Source organism: Ictidomys tridecemlineatus, chromosome 5, assembly GCF_052094955.1.
Source record: "Ictidomys tridecemlineatus isolate mIctTri1 chromosome 5, mIctTri1.hap1, whole genome shotgun sequence".
NCBI lineage: Eukaryota > Metazoa > Chordata > Mammalia > Rodentia > Sciuridae > Ictidomys > Ictidomys tridecemlineatus.
Window position 1 is genome coordinate 64,519,743 of NC_135481.1, and position 24,844 is coordinate 64,544,586.

General features: G+C 48.4%; 1 protein-coding gene across 6 annotated transcripts in view; it reads left to right on the plus strand.

Moving 5' to 3' along the window:
- Smoc1 (SPARC related modular calcium binding 1) overlaps positions 1-24,844 on the plus strand; it is a 157,299-nt gene that overhangs the window by 127,600 nt on the left and 4,855 nt on the right. For all 6 annotated transcript variants that reach the window (XM_021724838.3, XM_021724839.3, XM_078050127.1 and 3 more), the window contains exons 8-11: positions 10,798-10,990; positions 11,541-11,623; positions 13,770-13,875; positions 23,483-23,727. In XM_021724838.3, the coding sequence (XP_021580513.2) occupies positions 10,798-10,990; positions 11,541-11,623; positions 13,770-13,875; positions 23,483-23,727 (627 nt within the window). The remainder of the gene's footprint in view (positions 1-10,797; positions 10,991-11,540; positions 11,624-13,769; positions 13,876-23,482; positions 23,728-24,844) is intronic.

Consider the following 24,844-nt stretch of genomic DNA (forward strand, 5'->3'; position numbering starts at 1 on the left):
AGGGGGTGCTCTCTGCTGCATCAAGAATGTGGGATGGAAGTGTTAGTTTTGCCTGGAGATGGGGCCCCTGGGACACTACAGGTAGGTATGATTGGCAGGCCCTGTCGCAGGACTACAGAAAGAGGTCTGAGGTTTAGGGGACAGCTCGAATGTCCCCAGCAGTCTTGTCACGGACTCAGCCCCTTCCTTGTGCTTAGTTTGAAAAGTGCTGTTGAATGGTCGGACTGTAGACCCTTAGAGTGAGAAGGGCCCAGGAGTCGTCTAGTACCACCATTTAATTTTCAGTGAGAAATCAGGAACCCACACACCCTGAGGGCTTTGTCCAGGGTCCCAGGCCCATCAACAACTCTTATGTGCCAAGGCCTCTGCTGGGAGGAGGGTAAGAGAAGCAACCCAAGAAAGGAGCTGACCATCAGGCAGAGGAAGCAGGTTCATAGTGTGGCGCCCCCACACCAGGAGGGGGGAGTATTTTTATCACTGGCATTATTTTGAATTTTTTTGGCATAAGTTAATAAAGAGCAGACTGATGCTTAGTTACATATATTTTTTAGTTCACCTTGAGTGTACCCCTTTATTGCCTGTATTGAGGGCAGACTGCTCCCATCACCCTATCTCCTAGGTCAGCCACTGAAATCAATGGAGGAGACCAGTCATGCATAAGGATAGGACAGAAAGATCACATTCCCAGGTAACTGACACACCACTATCTTAGGTCAGCTAATCATATAGTAGCTACCATTTATCTATGTACTCTGGTACTGGGCTAAATGCTTTACATATACTATTATATTAAATTTAAAATTTTTTTTTCAATATTATATGGTGCTGGGGATCATACCCAGGGCATTGCACCTGTTAAGTGCATGTTCTGCCATAGAGTTCTACCCCCACATCCCCAGACACATATATGACAACATCTAATCTTTACAGTGACCTTGTGAAGCCTGTGCTAGGGTTGCCCTACTTTTACAGATAAGGAACCTGGGACTTGGAGAACTTCCATAAACTGTCAAGGTCATAGGTTTAACAAGTAGGAGAGCCTGGTCCAAAGCGCATGAGCTTGACTGCCATGCTATACAGCCTGTGTTCCAGCTGTGGTTGACTTTGATGAAATCTCCCAGTGTGCCAGACCCTTGGCTGGAGCATGAAGGAGTAGAGTGACAGGCACTTCCTTTTGCTTTTAGCTGTGCCAGGGAAGCCCAGGTATCTCCACCCTGAACTGCGGCTCCTGGAACATCTTCCCTCTAAATGCCCTAAGTGCCCTCTGACATTTGGGAACAGCCTCTTGGCTGAGCCTTTATACCATCCCCATTCCCCATCTGGGGTGGAGCCGGAGATGACTCTTCTCTTGGCTGGCTGGCTAATCAGAATAGGTGCTTGGTCCAGAAGTCTTCTCCAAGGTCCCTCTATAGCTTTTGATTTTGGACGATGATGTTGTCATTGTCACTTCCTTTCACTGCATACTCTGGAGAAAAGAGCTTTTTCGTTTTAAAAATTGGTGCAAACTTTCTGTTCTCCCCACTCCCAGCTCTACCCCCATACACACCTGAGCACAATTCCAGGGACTGACTTTATTCTGTTTGCCTATGACTTGCTTCCTGCCCTGGCAGCTCCCTTTCTCAGTCAGTTGTCTGCCCTCTGTTCTGAAGGGAGCCCTGAGCAGTGGTTTCATGGGCTCTCCTCTTCTTCAGGGGTTGTGAGAACCCCTGGGTAACTCTAAGTCACATGGATGTTGAAGCTTGGGAATTAGCTCAGGCCAAGTGGCATTCAGTGACATGGGTGATGGAAAGCCCATGGTGGAAGGGCAGGGCCAGCCCAGCAAATGGTGCTTGGAAAAATGATCCCCCGGAGGCCACTTAGCCCCTCCTGTGAAAAAATGCTAAGTCCACAAGTAAGAAAAATAACTTCTTCACATAGTTGGCTCGAAACCATAGGTGCTAAAACCCCATGTGGCTAAATAAACAGAAAGGGCCTGCTCAGGGGTGCCCCATAAATCACTCCCAGAGATCACGGACTCCAGCAGGGCCTCTCTCCCCGAGTACCACATCTCCAGCCCCAGTGCTGATGCTTCCCGAGCAGCAAAGTCAATGCCTTAAAATCTGGCCCCACCTTCCCTCCTTTTGCTTCTGCACTTCCTTCTTCTACCAAGTTTTCAGCCACCCAGCAATTTGGGGGCGGTGGTGACACCACCTGTCCACATATTCATGTGGACCCGGAGAATCCTGAGGCAGGAGGTGCATGGTTCCTTACGCCTCTGGCATTACATGGTGTGATTTGGAAAGGTTATTTCGAATGCATGGTTTGTTATTTTGGGTTATCTTCCAGCATTTCATTCATTTTTGATAAGAGGCGAGGTGGGCGGGAGGTATTTGAAGGGTTTCAGGGTCACTGGAGGTGACACGACATTAGTGTTTTCCTTCATATTCTTGGCCTGGCAGGATCATTCCTTTTGCAATGAAACATAAGTAAGCGTCTCTCATTTTTCAGGCTGGGTAGCCTTTTATTGATGTCCCCCCCTCCCCCGCCCCCTAAGAAAATCAAGTCTGAGGGCTGAGTGTCTCATTTCCCAGGATGAGTCAAGGGGCAGATATTCTTTTTTTTCAGCCCCTGCGGTCTGATCCCCAACGTTTGGCATTTATTCCACAGTGGATGGCCCCATCTCTGGAGCATCAGACCAGAACGAACTTCTTGGACTAAATACTCTTCCTGAATTCTTTATCCCTAAGACTCCATGGTTCTCTTCTGAGGGAGGAGCTGGTGCCAGGGATGGGGGTTGGTGAAAATTGGGAAGGATGCCACAGTCCTTGCTGTCAGAAGTTTGCAGACTTGTGGGGTCAGGATACCAAGGGCTATGTCACGGGACGGGCAGAGACTCTTCAGGGACCGTGTACTCCTTAACCTTCTGTTTTAGTCAGCTTTCTCAATGCTGTGACTGAAGGATCTGACCAGCAAAACTGTAGAGGGGGTAGAGTTTATTTGAGGGCTCACGGTTTCAGAGGTCATGTCCATAGAAGGCTGGGTCTATTCCTCCCTGCTCAAGGTAAGACTGGACATTATGGCAGGAGAGAGTGGTGGACAGAAGCAGCTCACATCATGGTGATCAGGAAACAGGCTCCACTCGCCTGATACAAATATATATACCCAAAGCCACACCCCACTCTCCACCTCCTCCAGCCACACCCTATCACTTCATTACCACTCAGTTAATCTCTATCAAAGGATTAAATCACTGATTGGATTAAGACTCCCACAACCCAGTCATTTCTCCTCTGAACCTCCTTGCATTGCCTCATACGGGAGCTTTTGGGGGACACCTCACATCTAAACCATAACACCTTCTGCCAGGATGAGACCCTCAGGGCAAGCTTCAGGGATGGAGAAAGGCCTTGGGTGAGGGTAGGTTAAGCTGTTATGACTAGGCCTTTCTGCTTGATTTTTAATGGAACATTTCCAGCCCCTTCAGGGCACCAGCACAAGGCCACACCCATGCACAGCCTGGTCCCAGACCTTCTCAGGATCCTCCGCTTGAGCCCTCATCTTTCTTTAGGTCCTTCTTTCTCAGTTCAGTGTCAGCTTTCCACTCCTTTTCTGTCATGTAAGCAACTATGTCAGGATGACTTGAGTGGCTGCCATACCAACAGACCCTCCTAGAGCACAGCCCCTGGCTCTTTCTCTGGTGGACAGAATCCTTGATCCAGGTGTCTTCCCAGCTCAGGTTTTGGAGGCCTGGAACTCCTCAGTTCTTCTGTGTGTGGTTCTGTGTAAGATTTGGCTTTTCTCCTCACACTCATCTTTCCTGTGGACCTTGATGTCTTGTTCTGTATGTCCACTTGGCTGGGCAACTGGGTCCCATTGTTTGGTCAAATACTGTCTAGGGGCTGAGGATGTGGCTCAAGCGGTAGCGCGCTCGCCTGGCATGCGTGCGGCCCGGGTTCGATCCTCAGCACCACATACCAACAAAGATGTTGTGTCCACCAATAACTAAAAAATAAATACTAAAAAATTCTCTCTCTCTTTTTCTTAAAAAAAAAAAAAACACTGTCCAGATGTTGCTGCAGAGATATTTTGTAGATATAGTGAACATTTATAGTCAGTTGACTTTAATTAAATTACCCTCCATGATGTGGGTGGGCCTTATCCAATAAGTTTTGAAAGTGTTTTTTAGGGGGGTGGATTTAAGGCCGGTGGGGAGGGCAGGCAGGTTATCACTGAGCTGCATCCCAAGCCCTTTTTGTTTTTTATTTTGAGACAAGGCCTCACAAATTGCTGAGGCTGGCCTCAAACTTGCAATTGTCCTTCCTCAGCCCCCCCAAGTTGCTGGGATTGTAGACGTGCACCATTACACCTGGCTCAGTCTGAAGAGAAAAGTCTGAGGTTTTTCAAAGAAAAAAGGGATCTTCTCTCAAGGCTAACATAGAAGTCCTGCCTGAGTGTCCAACCTGTGGACTTGACCTTTTGCTTTTGTACTCAAGACTGTCCATCACTCTTACCTAAATTTCCAGCTTGTTGACCTGCCTGCGTATTATAGACTTGCCAGTCCCTGCAGCCAACTCCTTAAAATTTCTCTCTCTCTCTCTCTCTCTCTCTCTCTCTCTCTCTCTCCTCTCCCTCTCCTACTGGATTTCTTTCTCTGGAGAACCTTGAGTGACAAGGGTCTCACCGTCGCCTTCTCTCACCACCCATGTCTCCCATCGCCTCTGCCACGGTGAGATTCCCATTTTCATTTGTTAAAGAGTTCACAATGTGGCTGGCTCACCCATCACTGGTGACTGTACCTTGAGGGTGCTTGGGTGTTGGATTACCCAGGATTTCAGCTTTCTTCTCTGTACCTTCTTTTAGCATGTCCTCCTCCGGAAGGCAGCAACCGGAAAGAAGACCCAAAAGGTTGAAACTCATATAATTTATAATATTTACATTTGTTGGCCATTTTTGCTTTAAAAGAAAAAAAGAAGAAAAAAGATGATGAAAGAGAAAAGGTTCCCAAGAGAAAAGGATAAACTCTGGGCTAAAATCAAGACTGGGGCTTAGCTGAGGATTTAGGTTCTCCGTGTCCTCCTTCACTCCTAATTACCATGGTAACTGAGAGGCGTGGGCTGCACACAGACAGAGCTCTTCTCCCTGCTTATCCCTTCTTGGCGGGACACCTAAGGGTCGGGCCCTGGGCCTTCAGACAGGGCTTACGACCTGGCTCGACCTGGCCTTTCTCCTGCTCTGTCCACTCCTGGGCCTGCTTCAGAGTGCTGGAGGAGGGACTGGACTTGGCTGCCCTTCTCCACAGGGTGTTTCTCTGTTCTGTGTCTTCTTTAGCAGCTGAAGTTGGTGAGTGAGGCTTTAGTCACTCGCTGTCACACAGGGAGTGACCAGGCTCTCACTTTTTCTCTGCACCATCCCAGGGATGAGATGATAAAGGGTAGGCCTGTGTGAGTGTGTAGGTATGTGTGTCATGGATTCCCATGCCTCCTGGCCAGCCCCGGTTCCTCTTCCCTGCTGTTTATTATGTCTTCCGAGTGTGTGCAGAAGGTCCTGGCCTATTCCCATAGTGACTGGGCAGACCTTCTCATCTTGTCGTCCTTCCCTGAACTTTCCTAAGCAGAGACAGAGTGTTTGAGAACAGTGGGTGCCTACTTTGGGAGACTCTGCCCTCTTTGAATAGATGGTGGTGAAGAGACCCTGTCTTGCATTCTGGAAGGTGACTTTTAGGAAAACTGATAGTTGTGAATTTTAAGATTCCTTTGGGAGGTAATGGAGAAGGGAAGAGGGTAACAGTAGCCCCAGGATGGTCTGGCTTCTGGCTTCTCAGATCCGGAATGATCCTCTACCCCTTGTTACTTGCTTATTAGCATTTGGATGGAGAAGCACTGCAGGATTAATTTGATGATTAATTGGTTGGTTGATGGAAGGACTTTCAGGGTCTGCAAAAGTACTTATGTAATAAATTGATTAAGAAATTGAGCAGATCTAGATGTTTCAGTTGTCTATTACTATGTCATCAACCACCTCTAAATTTATTGACTTACCATAGGATAATTTATTCTTGCTAATGTGCCTATGGGTTGGCCCAGTGGTTCTTTAACTGGTTTTTCCTTAAATTCCCTCGCGGTCTCATCCAGATGGAGGGTCAGCAGAGCAAAACATCCCTGATGGCCTCTCACATGTCAGGCAGTTGGTGCTGGCTATGGTTAAACTGCTTCTCTTGTCTGTGCCCTCTCTTCTCCAGGAGGCTAGACCAGTTTCCTTACATGGTGGCCTCAGGGCAGCTTCCAAGGAAGTGACAGGGGAAGCTGCAAATCCTCCAAAGGTCTCCCTGGTCCTCCAGCATCATCACTGTGACATTCCTGGCCAAAGCCAGTCATGGTCCGTATAAATGGGTCTATAAAAAGGCACCGTTTTGGTTGTTTTCATCACTGTGACTAAAAGACCCAGGGAGGAAAGGTTTATTTGGTACTTGCAGTTTCAGAGTTCTCAGTTCACAAACAGCAAACTCTATAGCTCTGGACCTTAGGTGAGGCAGCAATTCATGGAGGAAGGCAATAGGGAAGCAGAGCTGTGCTCACCAGGTGCTGAAGTCTGGCTTGGCACAAATCAGGAGCCACTTGTCAAAAGAAACTAACTTTATTTTTAGAACTACAAACGCCAAACAAAACAGCTCCTTAGGGAAAAAACCCTCAGAGCCCAACTGCCACCACCGGCTTCCATACGCCTCTCACCCCCACACCAGCCTCTCAACCTCCCACAATCCTCCTGCTCTTGAGGCCGATTGGCTGGGTTGCATGGGCAGAGCCAAAGAAGTCCCCCAATGAGCAGCTCCGTGGAGGAGCCAATCAGCTAGATGTTGCTGGGGCCGCTGTGAGCCAATCATCAGCTGGCAGTCTGAAGGGCAGGGAAACAGCCCAATGAACATCACTGCAGAGGAGCCAATCAGCTAGATGTTGCTGGGGCCACTGTGAGCCAATCATCAGCCGGCAGCTGGAAGTTTGCTGGCAGCTGGATCATCAGCTGGCAGCTGGAAGTTTGCTGGCAGCTAGAAGTTTGCTGGGGCCCCTTTGGCTGTGGCTCTCAACAACCAGGGACAAAATATAAACCCCAAAGGCACGTCCTCAGTGACCTACCTCCTCTGGCCACTCCCCACCTGCCTGCAGGTACCACCCAGTTAATCCCTATCAGTGGATTAATGCACTGAGTAGGTTAAAGCTCTCATAACCCAATCATTTCACCAAATTTTTCTTGCATTGTTGCACACATGAGATTTTGGGGACACCTCTGTCTGAATCATAACAGGCATGAAGAGGGGGAGGCACAGTCACTGAAGACTGTTTTGTAACAATCTACTACATATACTGAGTAAAAGAAAATGTAGGTTAGATTAAACATCAGATTAGCCTATGGCTATGAACGATGTCATTGCAAGAGGTGAAGGATGTAGCCAAACTGGAGTCCCCATTCTGCCGCCTCCTAGTTGTGTGGTCTTGATCAAATTTCTGCATCCTTCCCTCAGGGGAGGAGCAGGACGAGCCCAGGGACGTGGATTAATAGAAGCAGAGCGCCCAGTATCAAGTCTGGCTCATGGTAAATGTTAGCTGCTGGTGTTCATTTTATAGTTCTGTACTGGCCAGCAAGTTACCAATTGGGTTTTTGAGTTTTCTACTTTGGAGGCATAGAGGAAAAATACTCAGGTACAAGATTTTGTAGTGTGCTTAAGTTGAGAAAATATGGTCAATTCAGAAGAATGCATCAGAATTGAGGTAATCTGCAAAGTACTGACCTGGGAAAGCTCACTGTGAAAATGAATATATTTTCTTCCTATGGCAAGTGGTTAGAGGCAATACCGCCTTGAGGTTAGCAAGGTGGGCTTCACTGTCACTGGATTCCCAGCACGCTGCTTTTTGTCTCCTGCAGAATGAATTTGGGAAAATGCATGATCTCTAAAATTCATCTTCCTCCTTTCCCAAGTGGGCATCATAATAGTCCCCACCTCAGGCAGGCCGAGAGATTAGGAAGTAAAATCTTTAGCCTATTGCCTGGCACATTTTACTCAATGAATATTAGCTTTTAATGTTATTAGTTGTAAAGGTGATTTTAAAGGGGAGTTTTTCTTTATGGAAGACACATGGCGTACTCTTCACAAATGGTTCGGTGCTATTATGATGAACCACCCTTGTCTTCTTCTAAGAGGGCACCTGGACATACAGGGACTGTAATAAATACATAAATAAATGATGAATAACAGGGTAATAAAGTAATAAGCCCTGTGTTTAGTCTTCTCCGTAATTCCATGCTACTCTCCATTTTTCTAGATTACTGAGTTTTATCATTTATGATTTTATTTTCTGTAGAACTTTCCAGAAGCTGACTATACACATTTCTGAACAGCCTTCAAAGACCTCCAGAAATCCATCCACAGGGCCCACACCACTGATGGCACCTCTTCCTACCTGGCCCCTGCCCACATTGCCACGGGCTCCGGGACCCCCAGTGGTGTGAAGTCAGGTTCATTACTCATGCTGTCCCCACAGCGGTGGGGAAGGGAGTTCCCTCCTCCCCTCCCAGCGACTCCCTGTGTCTGATTTATGGCTCAGATGGTTGGCCTGGAGGGCCTTAATTTAAAGCCTCTGTCAGAGGCTGTTGTAGGAACGTGGTGCCAGCAAAAAGCTGTTTTCCTCTGCCTGTGCTTCACTGTCGCCTCTTTCATGGCGTGAAATATGAGGCAGGAAAGTAAGGCTACCACACTGGGGTGGAGGGAGCTATTGCAATCCTCTTGTGAAGTTGCCCTGATGCCTTCCCAGCCAGAGGCTGAAGTCAGAGTGCCTGGTCCGTGTGCCAGGTTTCCCCAGGCCCCCTTCCCCATTCTGCTTTGGTCTCTTTCCTAAGCTGCCTCCAGGTGCTGCTCTGGTGGTGGTTATGACTGGGGCAGGATCCCTAGTCTGATGTTCATCAGTTGCTTTAACCTATACCTTGTCCTGCCAAAGAGAGTCTCTTTAGCTTTGCTGAGTTTGCATTATGGAAACAATAGTTATTTTTTCACTTTCCAAGTTAAAAATTACATTTCTATAGTGAATAGACTGTCTCTCTATAAAATATAATCTCCATCCCTGCCTCTTTTCCATCAGATATTTTTAGGCCCCAAGGAAATAGTCCCCTTACCTGCAGAGAGAATTACTAGACTATTGTTATTCATCAGCATATTCCCTGCCAGTGAGACATCACCTAACTTCCTTGTTTGGTGATGGTGGGTGGGGTACCAGGGATTGAACTCAGGGGCACTCAACCACTGAGCCACATCCCAGCCCTATTTTGTATTTTATTTAGAGACAGGGTCTCATGGAGTTTGCTGAGGCCGGCTTTAGCTTGTGATCCTCCTGCCTCAGCCTCCTGAGTAGTGGGATTACGGGTATGTGCCACTGCACCCGGTCCATCATCTAACTTCTTTAAGTTAGTGTTGAGTTTTGTGTCTCTTGTACACCTGTAATGTATTTGTCCTTAACATGTATGTGTGTCATCAATGGAACCATTATTTTGAGGGCTTTGGCTTCTTTGGGGTAACATCTCTGTTATTTTGATCATTTGCTCTGTGTTTAGTGAGTGACATGGCTCTCTAGGTTCCTGATGCCAAGTTCCCGCTCTAAGAATGGCATTTTGTAAGCATACAAAAATTACAAGGGATGCCCAAGACTATGTTCCTATCAACTTCTTCAAGAGGAAAGATAGAATAATGAAAAAAAGTAATCATAAAATCAGGAAATAAATAGGTAAATTTAAAAAATTAGGTTTTAGTACAGGTTAATAATGCAATCCTCGTTTGTTTAAAAAAAAATGTAGATGTGTGTGTTGTGCGTCCGAATTTGCTTATATTTGTGTACTAAAACAGAAGATCTAAGGAAGGTGGAGGGGTTAACTTTGGTGAGGTTATGGGGTTGTTTAATTTTTTTCTTTTTAAAGTTTTCTTTATAATAAGGAAAAAAACCCAACACTATTTATTTTTTAAAAATTAAAACAGAAACAAAAGCAAACCCAAAAAAACAGCAAGGGAAGCCAGGCTTGTGGACGGGGTAGAATTTTCAGGTAAGGGCTGTGCAGGTGGGAGGCTCTATTCCTGGTGCAGGGAACTTACACTGTCTCTGCCTGGGCCAACCCAGTTTGGATGTTCAGACATGTTGACTTGTTCCTGATACCGCTGAGCACAGACACCTTCCTGCCAGGCCTGTTTTCTCTCCCACTGGACAGAAGCAGTATTGAGTAATCAATGCAAGCCTATTTTGTCCAGCCTGTTGGAGGATGGGAAGGAGCTGAACTTGGCTCTTGTGTCTGTTCTTCTTGGGTGGTGAGCATCACTTTGCATGAGGCTGGTGGCTCGTGCTCTGTCCTGCTGTGTCTGGGCTTGGCGTCTACCTACACATGACATCCCTGCGTTGGCTCGCAGGGCAGCCTGGCTCCTGTGTCTGCCTCTCCTGGGGCCAGTAGACAGTACATCAGCAGGAACCACTCTGAAAACAGTGAGGAAATTCCAGCCCCAGGGCAAACTGCTGCTCTGAGAAGGAGCAGCCTGGAGTCCGTGGCTGGCTCGTAGCTGCAGCAGACGCTGTTTGGTGGGAATGGTGATGAACCCTGGCAGTGGAGATGACCACAGGGCTGTTCTGAGCTTCCCAGCCCCTCACCACAGGCTGGCATGGGAGGCACAGCTGTCTGTGATGCTTCAGTATCTGGACCATCAGTTCCTTGGGGCCAGGCCTGGTCATTGCTCTTGACTTTGGATGCCAGGCATAGAAGTTATAGTCACAGAGGCTGCTTCTTCTCTTCCAGAGAAAGTCCACTCATGTGACCAGGAGAGACAGAGCGCCCTGGAAGAGGCCCGGCAGAATCCCCGTGAGGGCATTGTCATCCCTGAATGTGCCCCTGGGGGGCTCTATAAGCCAGTGCAGTGCCACCAGTCCACAGGTTACTGCTGGTGTGTGCTGGTGGACACGGGGCGCCCGCTGCCTGGGACCTCCACACGGTAAGCCTGCCCAAGCCTGTGTCGCACCTGAACTGGGTCCTGGGATAAGAGGACCAGCTTCCGGTTCTGTTAGCATTTCTCAGCTTGACTGCCCTAGTTAGGTGGGAGTCAGGTCACTAGGAGACCCGCTTTTCTATTCATGAGCAGATGAGATTCCCTTAGAAAGATCCTGGACCTAGATTCTGGTCACAGAGCTGGCTCTTTCTATCTATGGAACTTGGAAGAGTATTAACCTACATGGTCTCAGTTGCCTGATGAGATCAGTATGTTGTCAGAGTTAACAGGTTCTATGGATCAAAAAAGATCCCATGTGCAGATCTAGGGTGGCCCTGTTATTATGCTTGAGTGGCTAAAAAGACTTATCTGAAATGTGTCAGTGGGAACATTGATGCGGGATGGCCTTGTAGGGGCTAGACAGTACAGGAGACATTTTGCTGCTAACCCTGAGGGCTCTAGGCTTGGTGACAACACAGACCTTTGCTGGGCGATAGTGGCTGAAGTATTCTCTGTTGCCAACCTCTCCAAACCTCCTACCTTTCTCCCTTCTCAGCTATGTGATGCCCAACTGTGAGAGTGACGCCAGAGCCAAGAGTGCAAAGATGGACGACCCCTTCAAGGACAGGGAGTTGCCAGGTAGGAAGTGCTGCCCTGCTGGCACCTTCGCCTCTTTCCTTTCTTTTCTTTTCCCTCCCCTCCCCTCCTCCTCCCCTCCCCTCCTCTCCCCTCCTCCTCCCCTCCCCTCCTCTCCCCTCCTCCTCTCCTCCCCTCCTCTCCCCTCCTCCTCTCTCCCTCCCCTCCCCTCCCCTTCCCTCCCTCCCTCCCTCCCCCCTTTCCTTCCTTCCTTCCTTCCTTCCTTCCTTCCTTCCTTCCTTCCTTCCTTCCTTCCTTCCTTCCTTCCTTCCAGGGGTGCGTAACTGCTGAGCCACATCCCCAGTCCTTTCTGTTTTTATTTTGAGACAGGGTCTCACTAAGTTACCTAGCACCTCACTAAGTTGCTGAGGCTGGCAGTGAACTTGCAATTTTCCTTCTTCAGCCGCCCAGTCACTGGAATTATAGGTGTGCACCCCTGTGCCTGGCTCTCTTTTCTGTTCTTCCACCCCTCAGCATGCACACGCAGCTCCTCCTCTGTGTTTCCCCTTCTGTTCTGCAGCACAGGAGATGCTCATCTGGTACATCGCTGGGGCACAGAGCCAGGAGCCAGGAGCTGTGGAATCTCACCCCAGTCTGGGATCGGTCTCTTATTAGTCCTGTGCCTTGAATACATTGCTTTTTCTCCTTGCTCTTGCTCCTGTGTCTTTAAAATGTGGCCCTTGAGTTAAAATCCTATCCCTGGGATTCCACAGTCCATTCTCTAACCCAGTGTGACTGGGGACAATGTTTTACAGGCTGTGAACTATTTTTTCCCAGGGCCTTAAAGAGAAGATGGCTTACAGGGAGGGGCTCTCTAGAGCAGTCTGGACAGCACCTGTCACCTACCTTGCAATGTGCTTTCATGATGATCCCTGGGGACACAGGATGGCTATAGTGGGGAGGTTGTGGTGGGTGAAAGACAGTGAGTGGCTCAGGACCCTGAAGGGGCTGCTGTCCTGGGTTTCTGCTTATTTATAGTGAATTCTGATTGGAATCCCATAGTTTTTACTTAGCACAAAGGCATGTCGGTGCTGGTGGAACTGGGGCCACCTTCCCCTGACCCATTGGGACTCCAGAGTAAGAACCGAAAGCAGTAAAGTCCTGAAAGTCGGGAGCTTCCCACATGAAGTTTATAGAAATCACTTTGTCACCAAAGTGGAGTCATGGAGGCCGAGGTGCCTCCTGGCCATTCCCTCAACGTACGAGAATTGGGATTCTACTTTGTGCCAGGCACCAGATATAATCTAGTGTTCAAAATTGACAGGAGGCTTAGAGAATGGAGGAGACAGATCGCGTACAGCTGAAGGATGGCATACATCAGTAGTAATCATGCAGGAAAAGAACAAGATGCTATGAGAATGTCAGGGGGAGCTCAGATGCTCTGAAAAGTAGCAGTTAACCCAAGACCTGGCGGGTTTGGAGAGAGAGGAAGTAGTTGCTGCAGAGAGAGGGGCTGTGGCTATGTGGAGGGCCCATTGGGTGCTGGCGAACACTTATAGGGACTCCCACCTCTGCAGTTGCATGATGGTGTTTCTCCCAGTAGTCCCCTGCTAGTGGGTGTTGATGTGGCCCAGCCATACCTGGGAGCATACCCCACCTGCACTGGGGTTTGGCAGAAATATGAGGGGAGTATTTACAAGGTGAGTCTATGATAGAATCTCAGCTGGTTGAGGAGGAAAGTGAGAAAAAGGAAGAGGTTCTTGGATAGATAAAACAATTGGTGGACTTAAGTCAACTAGGACCCATAGGACTTCTCTCTCCTCCTCCTGCTCCCACAGCATCTGGTCCTTACCCCCTGGAGCAGCGTTTTTACTATTTTAGGAATGACTGCCTGGCCCTTGGCTTGACTATATTAGCTCAGTATTTTGTGAGTTCCATGAGCATGAAGATCCTTTGCTTTGTCTCCCTAGAATTTAACATAGTGCCTGGGTTAGTGATGGAGTGATCATTGAAAGCATTATTGTCCCTGTGGACTGTAAGTCAATGATGGAGGTTTATGAGAATCAGCTGAGCAGTAAACACATCCCCAAAGTGGATTTGGCTGGACAATAAGGTCTTTACAAAGTTTGGGAAAGGATGGTAGTGGGGAAAGCTGTTTTACTTGATTACTTACCTGGCATCTGCCTTCAGATCTCACTTTATCTTTTAGGTTGTCCAGAAGGGAAGAAAATGGAATTCATCACCAGCCTCCTCGATGCCCTCACCACCGACATGGTTCAGGCCATTAACTCAGCAGCACCCACTGGAGGTGGGAGGTGAGCATGTGAGCAGGACTCAGGCCCAATAGGGAGTGTGGGGCCTAGGACTCTCCAGATGCCGTGGGAGGCTGGAAGGGTGGGAAGATGGGCAGAGAAGGGATTGGAAACCTATCTTCTTCCTGAAACCGTATGTCCCTGACTTTTCCCACTTTCTGCCCCAAATCTTCCCTGCCCTTCAATCATCCCTATTTTGAGCTGTGCGTCTCTGGCTTTTAGTTATCGAGTTTACAGGGTTGTCTGGAAACTTCTAGCTATTTAATCTCGAAGGGGAAGCCAAGGAGTGAGAGTCTTAAATGACAGGAAGAGTACTGGACTCCTGAGGAGAACAGGGAGCTCCAGGAGGGCAGAGAAGGAGCACAAAGTACTTTGTGACCTTGTTTTTCTCCTAGAAGGCAGGATCCATTGCATTCCAGGGAACTCTGGGCAGTGGAACTGGCTACTCCCATGGCCTCATCCCACTTGGTCCAGGAGGTAATATGGTAGCTGTGGCAGTGCTGACGGGAGGCCTAGTTAACCAGCAGCCCTGGGGCGCCCCGTGGGCCCACGGAGTCAGTAGACCAGAACACACATCCATGCTTTTACTGAAGGCCTTTTTGAGCACAGATGACATGGTCAACCCTGGGATAGGGACTAAGTCTCCAGGAACATGGAGGCAGGTCCCTGCCCTCAAAGAATGCAGCCAGGTAGGGATGCTCGACCATAGACAGAGGCGTACAAACCATGTGGTAAGTGCTACGTGGAGAAGGGTTGTCTAACTCAGCCTGAAGGAGTCAGAGCAGGCTTCCTGGAGGAGGTGATTGCTGAGCTGTTTTGAAGGACAGGTAGGACTTAGCCAGTCAAAGGAGGGAGAAAGCCATTCTAGGAAACAGGAAAAGAATATTGTGACTCCAGTAAAGTATATGTCTACGGTTCATGATGGCTGGCCCCAGGTGATGGTGGTGGTGGAGGAGGAGGAGGAGGAGGAGGAGTTGGAAAAGGAGGAGCAAAGGGTGACCAGGGTAAGATGGAAGATGAAGAAAGAAACCAGATTCCAAAGGACCTGTGAGATGTGCAAAGTAAAACTTCCAGTTATGCAGCCAGAGCAGGAGGCACAGTAGGGGCCAGAGGGTAGCAAAGGAAGGGAGAACCGAGATGTTGAGCCTCCTTACAATAGCAGAAGAGGTACCATGGGCTTGGCAGCCTGCTTCTGAGCTTACATGGTCCATCAAGGATGGGAGCTGGTTCCCAGCTTCTCCTCAGAAGTGGAGCTGCTAGGATGGTAAGGATTGACACTAGAGGACAGGCCTAGGCCCTTAGGCCCTGTGGAATGGGCATGTATGGAAGTGATGATGAGCAGGGATATTTAGGATGTATTTAGAATACAGATGGAGGACTGCATGCATAGCCATCAATGGTTCCGCCTCCTGAAGGAGCCGATGACAGCCGTGAATACCCAATTTTATGACGTATCAAAATGATGGCCACAAACAAGCTAATGCTGCCCAGAGGCAAACAAATAAACAAAATGCGGTGTATGCATAGATTGGACTATTAATTAGTCTTTAAAAAAAATCCTGTTACATTGAGGAAATTATGCGAAGGGAAATAAGCAAGTCACAGAAGCAGCCCATTCACAGGAGCCATCTGAAATAGTCCTACAGAGTCAGAAGAGTAGAATGGTATTTGCCAAGGGCCATGGGGAGAGAGAAATGGGGAGATTTTAATCAAAGGGTATCAAGTTTCAGCCAAGCAAGATGAATTAATTCTAGGAATACACTTTATAGCATCGTCCTTCTAGTTAACAGAACTGAGTTATGCACTTAAATTTTTGTTAAGAGGACAGATCTTGTGGTAAGTGTTCTATGATAAAATAAAATTTAAAAATAAAGAGGAAAGTGGAGGCGGGAACAAGCAAATGCACAGGTTGTCACTCTTGGGAAGTGCTTGTGGGGTACCCCGTGCTCCTGTGAGCTCTGAGCTGGTCTCTGGCTGTGGCTTTGTCTCCACTCACCCTGGGGATGTGGGCCAGGCCTCCCCTAGGAGGAGAACAGCAGAATCTGAGAACACGGAGACAGCATCTGACAGGCCCACAGATGGGCGCTTCCCCGAGGCCTCCCATGCTCAGTAATTCAGTATCTAAGACTCAGAGGACGCACCCTGATTGCCAAGAAGGCGGGAGGGGTGTGAGTTTTGAAAAGGCGGTATTGTCTGCCTTTAGGTTTTCTGTTTAAAGTATGGAAGTACACTTGTTGTTTCATGCAAAAACAAGCAAGAGATATAGTAGCCTCTCTTATCTGTGGTTTCACTTTCTAGGTTTTCAATTACCAGCTCCAACGTGAATATTAAATGGGAAGTTCCAGCGATAGACTATTCATAAGTTTTAAATAACTTTTCTCACAGTATACTGTCATGCATGTTCTATTTTATTTTTAGTTTGCTAATCTCTCACTGTGCCTAATATATAAATTAGACTTTATTGTAGATGTGTATGTTAAACAAACAAACAAACACCTAGTCTAGGGCTCCTTACTCTCTGTGGTTTCAGGGGTCCCCTACGGTGCTTGGGATGCATCCCCTGCACATAAGGGGGCTATTATATTTATGTTCATTAGAAGAGAGAAGAAAAAAAAAAGAAAGGAAAAAAAAGGGCAGTCATGAGCTTAAACTCTCCCAGGTCTGGGTGGTCCCGCCCATTAGTTCTCTGCTGGCTGCTGGCTCTGACCAGCAGCCTGGGGTACTGTCCAGCAGGTCTGCTTTAAGACAAGACTTCAAGCTCTGCCCCGTTGGCCTCCCCAGAAGCCACAGCCCTTGGGCACTGATGGTCTTGGTCACAGGAAAGGGAATACAGGGCAAATGGGAATTGGTGTCTTACCCTCGAATTACAGGTAGAAGGGATTTTTAAAGACAATAAAAACTGAAACATATAATGTTTTAATACCAGTGGATCCTTAGAGACAGGATTCTTCTTTTTCTTTCTTTCTTTTTTTTTTTTTTTAATTATCTCCACTTTCAAGTGTAATTTAGAGTTGGGAAAAGTTAAAAAAAAAATTAAAAACTTTCCAAAACACATTTTTCATTTGAAGCTCATGTCAGCTTAACTATGCTTGGTTTCGATAGGCACGAGAAAGGTTTGAATTGCTTTTGCTAGTTGTGTGACCTTGAGGCTGGACTTTTAATCAACAGGCAAACAAGATGGACCAAGAAGTAGTTTAGAAATCAAGGAAGGCAGGGAGAAGCAGTTGTATACGGAGGTAGGTGGCCAGGGGTGACAGGTTTCTGGGCTTAAAGCCCTCCCAGAACTTCCCATTACATATACCATAAGCCCTAACTCTGACCTGAACTGGCCCTGCAGGATGGTCTGGCTGCCTCTGGCCCTCCTCCAGGACTACTTCCCTCCTACCACTAGGTTTTAGCCTCCTCACTTCTTTTGGCAGGTCAAGCAGACCTTCAGTCTAGAGTGGGATTGTCCTTCCCATGACTGGCCCCTGTGTGTCTATTTAAACATCACCTTCTGAAGACTGCCCCGTCCAAAGGAGCTGTCCAGTCATCGTCTGTCCCTACACCACTTTGGCATTCTCAGCCTGGTGCTTATCATTATCTGATTTTTTTTTTTTTTTTTTGCTGGCTCTCACGCCACCCAAAGAAAACTGCAGTTCTAGAGAGGAGTGTTTGCTGTCCCCCCCCCACCCCACTCTATTCCTAGCACTTAGAATAGTGCCTAGTGCTCGTAGGTGCTCAGTAATATGTGTCAATGAATGAACAGCTGGAAAGACAGATGGAGGGATGGATCTTGAGGGTCCACCAACTACTGCAAGATGAAATGTGAGACTGGATGCAGCTATCCAGTTCTCTGTGGGCCTTCTTTGTAACCAGGGCTCTATAGACAGACCCTGGTCAGTCACTCCTCTGCTAGAGGAGAGAAGCATGGGATAGGTAGAGATTGAGACGCACATCTGGAACAGGGCTGATTAAGAGATTAGGAAATATTTGCTTTCTGGGTTTTGGCCTTGGATTTGGAATTTAGGCAGAGCTGGGGTTGCAATCATGGGGTTAAAGAAACCACATCTGGTCCCTCCTGCATCCTCTCAGGGTCTGGCAGTTAAAACTGGACACCAGCTGAGGCCAGCAGGAAACAGTCCCAGATGAAGACAGTGGAAGAAGTGACAGGAAGATACTGGGGCAGTGTAGAAAAAAGGACATCTTGTCCCCCAGCTACCACCTGTCATGGTGATTTTGGCTAAACATAGGAAGTGGCATTTGAGCCACATTCTCATTTGTAAGTGGGAAATGTTCTCGCCTGGATGGACCAGGGGTAAGGACATCGCAGAAGAGGGGACCATATGTGTAGCAAGAGATGAATGACAGGGGATACGTGGAATTGTAAAAAGCAGCATGGTTATTTGGGAGGCAGCGTGTGGAATGGGCAGGAGATGAGGCTGCAGAAGTTGGGCAGAGCCCTAGTTGTACTGGGCTATGTGAGTCATGCCAGGGACCATGAAAATAGATGGGCATTTTTGAATAATCATCCTAGTGGTGCTTTGCAAGCAGGATTTAGAAGTGAGTTAGAAAAGAGACAGGAAGGTTATAGCAGTTGTCAGTACAGAGTTATGAGGGTAGGACTGTTGGGGGTGGGGGAGAGGCATGACTAACTAAAGCTTTTGCAACGAAACCGAGAACATTCAAGACTCAGTGGATACAGGGAGTGGGAGAGAGGGAGGTGTCAGCTTGCTTTTCTGGCCTCCTAGCCTGATTCAGTGGTGAAAAGCAGCGCCGCCCGCATTTAAAAATAGACCAAGTAGAATGGAGTGTTTGGGGAAACTTCTGTGGCTGGTGCATGGGAAGGGGCGCCCACAGATATCATTGGATGACATCCATCCTCAATGAACACTTGTTGAATGACTGAGTGAGTCCCTTGCCACCCACCCCTCCCCACTAGGACTCCAGAAGGCAAAGCTCCCTCCTTTAAACAACCTTCCCTTGGCACCCTTGAACCTTTATTAGTCCCAAAGGAAGACTTCTGAGATCCCAGGTGGCATAGTGTCCTGGGGCAGGGGAACCCACCCTTGCTCTACCCCACCCAGGCATAGTCAACCTGGAGAGGAGCAGAGACAGGCTACATGAGCCTGCTGGCCCTCCAAGGCCCCCTAAGAAGAGACTGCTTCTATTGGGCTTCATCCTCCCTGCCAGTTCAGCTGCCTGTTGATGGCTTCTGCAAGGAAGAGGCTGGAATGTGGCTGACTTGGCATTTCCCAGCCCCACCCGCACAGCTGGTGGGGCCTGGACCCAACTCCAGATGGGGCTCAGTTGGTCTGCTTGGCTTGGCCTGGGCCTCCTGGCCGTTCTGCCTTACCTTCTCGAAAATTGCTTAGGGCAGCAGAACTGGGCCCCAGATCTTGGCCAGAGCAGGTTGTGGTAAATGGGGCTGGCTCCTCAGTTGTGCGTTGCAGCCAAGGCCTGGCAGGGCTGAGGCTGCAGAAACAAAACTGAAAGTGCTGCGGGAGACAGTGCAGCTTCTGCCACCCCGTAAGTGGGAGAAGGCTCAGTGGGGCTATTCAGGGAGGGACCTGGCTCAAGTGAGTTACCCCATCCCTTTTAGGAGTCACTAAAACATCCCAGGGGCTGTGGACCCTGGTGTTGCCCTGAACCACGGTCTTCCCAAATCTGAAATTTGGTATGATTTAGGTGTATTTTCCACACCGTAGCCAAAGAAACTTGCACGTTTTGTTAACCCAATGCCAGTGTCAACCTAAAGCTGCGAGTGTCCGCTGCAGATGTTTTAGAAGGATACTTCCAGAAAATTGAAAAAGGTAGGTTGATCAGTGGGTATAAATGGTGGGGAGTCTATGATGGACGGTCTATGATGGACTTGAAAGACTCTGGAGAATCTAGGGAGATCTTTCCACCCCATCCTTATCCAGCCCTTGTCCAGGAAAAATCTCAGAATCTGGTAGGTTAGAGAGGCAGGATTCTTGACAGATTTCAGTCTTAGTGGGAGCTTGTATAAACTATAGTAGGTTCCCTGCTGTCAACCTTGTTTGTGACTTACGTCTATTGTCAAGCCAGAACTTGATTTACAGTTCTAAATCAGATGCCTTTAGTAGTTTTCTTTACTTTTCTTTTTTTAAAAATGTTTTTGTTCAAACCCCTCCCAGGTACTGTCTTTTGTTTCCATCTTCCTCCTGAAGAGACCTGCTTACGTATTCTTTTGGAGCCATGGCTGGAATTTCCATTCCTCTAGACCGAGGGTTCTTTACAAAGCCCATGGACTTTGGATGGGCATTGGGGAATCCATGAATCCTCTAAAATCTGCAGACTTCTCTGGGGGGGGTGCATTTTTCTAGAAACAGGCCTATATATAGCTTTGTTTAGATTCGTAGATGGGCCCCTGATCCCCACATGGACCCAAAGCTAAGAAGTTCTTGGTATAAAGTACTTGAACTTTGACCTGACCTAAGTGTTGGGTTCCCAAGTGTGACACTAACACCACCCAGCCTCACAGGTAGACTGAGGGCTCTGTTGCTGGAGGAGGGGGCCTGGTGGTCAAATGGGTTCAGAAGCAGAGCCTCATGCTAGCCTGGAAGGAAGGGGATGGAGACAGGACCCTCAGGCCCCATAGGGCAGACCATGGGGTCATGGCTTGGCAGGGCCACTGAGGGCCTCTCCTGAGGAAGCGCTCCCTGCCTATCTAAGCCTAGCCGCACAGTCAGGGGCCCCGCACGGGATGGGTGGTGTAGGCCAGAGTGGGACATCAGGGCTGCTCAGCAATCACCCAGGCTGCTCCTGATGGGCGGGAGGAGAGCAGTACCATAGTCTCCCAGGAAGAGGACAGGACAGGAAGCAGGAAGGGCCAGCTGATCACTCTGGCATGGAAGGTAACTCTTAGAGGCTGCGGTTGGGAAGAAGAACCGCTTCTTGCTGCAGGACAGCCTGGAGGAAGGTGGGGGGTGGGGGTGGGACTCTATCAATGGGGTTGCTGAAAATTGGACAGGCGGGAGCCCAGGAACATGTGTTGGAGGGAGCGAGCCTTCCCTGGCAGGGCCTCTGGGTGGGATGACCTCATCCCTTCCCGTCTGAGCGACTGAGGCTTTATTATTCCAGCCTCTAGGTAGACATTACGCTATGCCGAGCCTAAAGGTTAAAGGAAGAGCTGCTGTTGCCTTGGGCTCTCATGGCTCCCTGGCAGGAGGGACCGAGGGGGAAGGTCCTGACTGCCTGCTGCTGAGAGGGCCTTCCTCAGGGGTCCCACAGTGCCCTCCACAGCCTGAATCCTCCTTGGCACTGGGGAGACCCGGGCAGGTAGGGTGTTCCCATTCCTGCACCCCGAGTATCCTCACAGAGAATTTTCTGCCTGCTCACTGGTGCAGACTGCAGGGGCCATCTTGAGCGTACATATTGCGGGCATGTAGAGGAAGAATACAAACTCCACAATGTTGGCAGAAAAAAAAAAAACTTTGAGTTTTGTATTGAATAATTTTATACCTGCTTCAAAGACCTCCCGCATCCGGTTTCCATGACAGCCATAGCAGAGTCCCCAAGAGTCAAGGGTGGTGGCTGCTCTGCATGGCTTCCTCACACCTCCCCAGGTACACCCTGGGTTAAGCTCAATGTCAAGGTGAAGTCCTGCCAGCAGATTGTTAATTGTGATCTCTTGGAATCAGACCAGGATGCCCAAGAGGACCTGCCCAAGGACAAAATCCACCTAAGTAGGAAGCAGGAATGGGCATCTACCAGGAATGACGAGCTGCCCCCTCCCACAAAGAAACTGCATTTTCCTTGAACTTTGAGGTCACTTGGGAGGTGTGTGTGTGTGTGTGTGTGTGTGTGTGTGTGTGTGTGTGTGTGTGTGTGTTTGCAGGAGTGATTTTGATTTGCTGGATGATTCACATGAGAGTGATCAGAAATGATCCCTTCCCTTCTGGAAACACTGACAAGCCCCAGAGAGGAGAGAGCATCAGCAAGTGTCTTGAACACTTTTTCTTACCATCTACAGCTTCAGAGTCACTGGAAGTTCCTGATCCTGTGGTTTGGGATCCCGGTGAACCCTCCATCACATAGTGTTCCAGTGCCCTGAACACTAAGTATTTTGGGTGTAGGGATTTCTCAACTTCAGCCTTATTCCCCTTTCCAAGGGCAAGTTACTCGGGCATCTGAACACAGGACAGCCTACATTAACTCAGTGTCGAGCTCTGGAAACGGGACCCAGGGTACTGGTCTGTCTCTGTTCTTCTGGTGAGAGACTCCAGCCAACCCCTCTGGAGTAGATCCATCATTGGTTTTAAAAATTATAAATATTTGTTTTCACCCTGACTCCTTTTGGGGGAAAAGATGGGGGTATGAATAAATAAACAAAATAGAAGGGTAGACTATTGCATATAGTTACACACAGACACAGGCCTTGTAACTTCACGGTTACCAGAGATATGTGGGCTGTGCAAGATGTGGTCATTACTGTGCATTTGGATACTAGGATGTGTCCTGGTCACCCTGTCCTATTCCTCAGCAGAATCACCTGGAAATGCTGGTTAACATGAGGTCTCAGACCTCCTGACCAACCAGAGACTCACCCCAGCAACTGTGGGAGACACCGGTTTTAGAGTCCCTGTGTTTCTACCCCTTGCCTCCTTGTCTCAATTCCTGTTGTGCTTGCTACTCAGCTGTGATGGACCATGGGAACAGGACACTTGGCATTGAATTGTTGCAGCTTATTTTCATATTTCGGCTCTGCCTCATGGACACAGTGAGCAGCTTGAGGCTAGGGATATACCTCCCTCTTTGGGAACCTTCTCAGACCTGGCCTGACACTGGGTGTGGGTGGATACTCAGAGGAACAGTTCCCATAGTTGCATACGTCAGAGCAGGAAAATTTATGTGAGAAGAACATTTTTTTCTAACAGGAGGAGAACAATTTGTATCCTAGCTGGGTGAATCAATCCAGCCAATTTGTCTTGAGCATCCATCTCGTATAAGGAAAATCCTAGCTATAGTAAAGGGTGGAGTGGATTCATGTGTTGAGGGGACCTTATTACCTGGGGACTCCTAGAAAAAGAATTGTCCATTCTGGAAACTCAAGCTGGAGAGGATGACTTGATTCTGCCCTAGAAAGAGAAGCCCTGGGAGATCTTTGGTTTGGAGGAGCCATGGCTACCTGATTGTGGCAGCCCATCTGATGCTATAACATAATACCTGAGACTGGGTAATTTATAAAGAAACAGATTTATTTTGGTCACGGCTCTGGAAGTTCGAGAACATGGTGCTAGCACCTTCTGGGCTTCTAGTGAGGGCCTCATACAACTTCAACTCGTGGGGGAAAGCTTAATGGAAGCAGGCCCATGTTATAAAGCATAGAACAGCCCACCCTCGGGAGAACTAACCCATTCCCACAAGAACTAATCCAGTCCCTTGAGCTCTTAAGGTCCCACTTCCAGGTTTTAAAGGTCCCTCCTTTATCCCCCAACACAGCTACATTGGTAACCAATTTCAACCTGAGTTTTGGCGGGGACAAAGCACACTCAAACCACAGCAAGCGCCCTGGCTTCTGGCCATCTTGGAGAAAACTACGGTGGGGTTGGTGTTCCTACAAGATCCTGACTGGTGTTCTCTGGGGTGGGGTGTGTCCATGGCCCAGGTTCTCAGAGCCAGACCCCAGCCATACCCTGGAGGAGCGAGTGGTGCACTGGTACTTCAGTCAGCTGGACAGCAACAGCAGCAATGACATCAACAAGCGGGAGATGAAGCCCTTCAAGCGCTACGTGAAGAAGAAAGCCAAGCCCAAGAAATGCGCCCGGCGTTTCACCGACTACTGTGACCTGAACAAGGACAAGGTTATCTCACTGCCTGAGTTGAAGGGTTGCCTGGGTGTCAGCAAAGAAGGTGAGTGCTCTCCCCTCGTCTCCTAGTCTTCTGGTTCTTGCTGTAGGCAGACAAGGGACCCCAAGGGACCCCAGATATTCATTTATTGAACAAAGCTGTTTTATCCTTTGCTTCATGCTAGATGATTGATACAGGGGTGGAATTGACTAATTAGGTCCCTAACCTGACATAGTCTACTGAGGAGACAGATATTACGTATTCATGTGTATTGTGGTAAGTGCTTTGAGAATGTATTAGAGTGGGTCAGGCTGCAGTAACAAGTAGGCACGCCCACATGTCATGTGGTTCACTTAGAAAATGTTTTGTCTTGAGAAGCATGGTTCCAAATTTTGTGTGTGTGTGTGTGTGTGTGTGTGTGTGTGTGTGTGTCTGTTTGTCTGTCCGCCCGTCCGTGTCTTGTGAAGCATGGTTCAGAGTTGTGGGGTGTGTGTGTGTGTGTGTGTGTGTGTGTGTGTGTGTGTGTTGGGGGGGGTGGTAGGAGGAGGGATTAGAGTGGGGATTGCTTCATGTAATCACTCTATAGTCCAGGCTGAGAGTGACTCTTGGGGTCACTTTGGTATCTATCTTTATCATGTAGCTTCCAAGGTCACCCTGGGGGTCACCTCTATTCCCAGTCAACCAGATATAGTAAACATGGAACAGTGCATGTGAAAGTTTCATGGGATAGTCCTGGAAATGACATATACATTTCTTCTCATATTTCATTTGCTGGAACTCAGTCCATTAGACGATACCAACTGTAGGGAGTGGAGACAAGAGGCAAGGTAGTTTGGAGAGTTCGTTCATCCACAGGAAAGATGCTATAAGGGTAGTGGGAAGATGTTTGTTTTAGTCAGCTTTTTCACTGCTGTGACTAAAAGACCTGACAAGAACAACTTTAGAGTAGGAAAAATTTATTTGGTGGCTCCGGGTTTCAGAGGTCTCAGTCCATAGAAGGCTGACTCCATTCCTCAGGGCTTGAGATGAGGCTCAGCATTATGGTAGAAGAGTATGGTAGAGGGAAACAGCTCACATGATAAGGAAGCAGAGAGAGACTCCACTCACCAGATATAAAATCTATAACCCAAAGCCATGCCTCCAGGAACCTACCTCCTCCAGCCACACCCTACCCACCTTC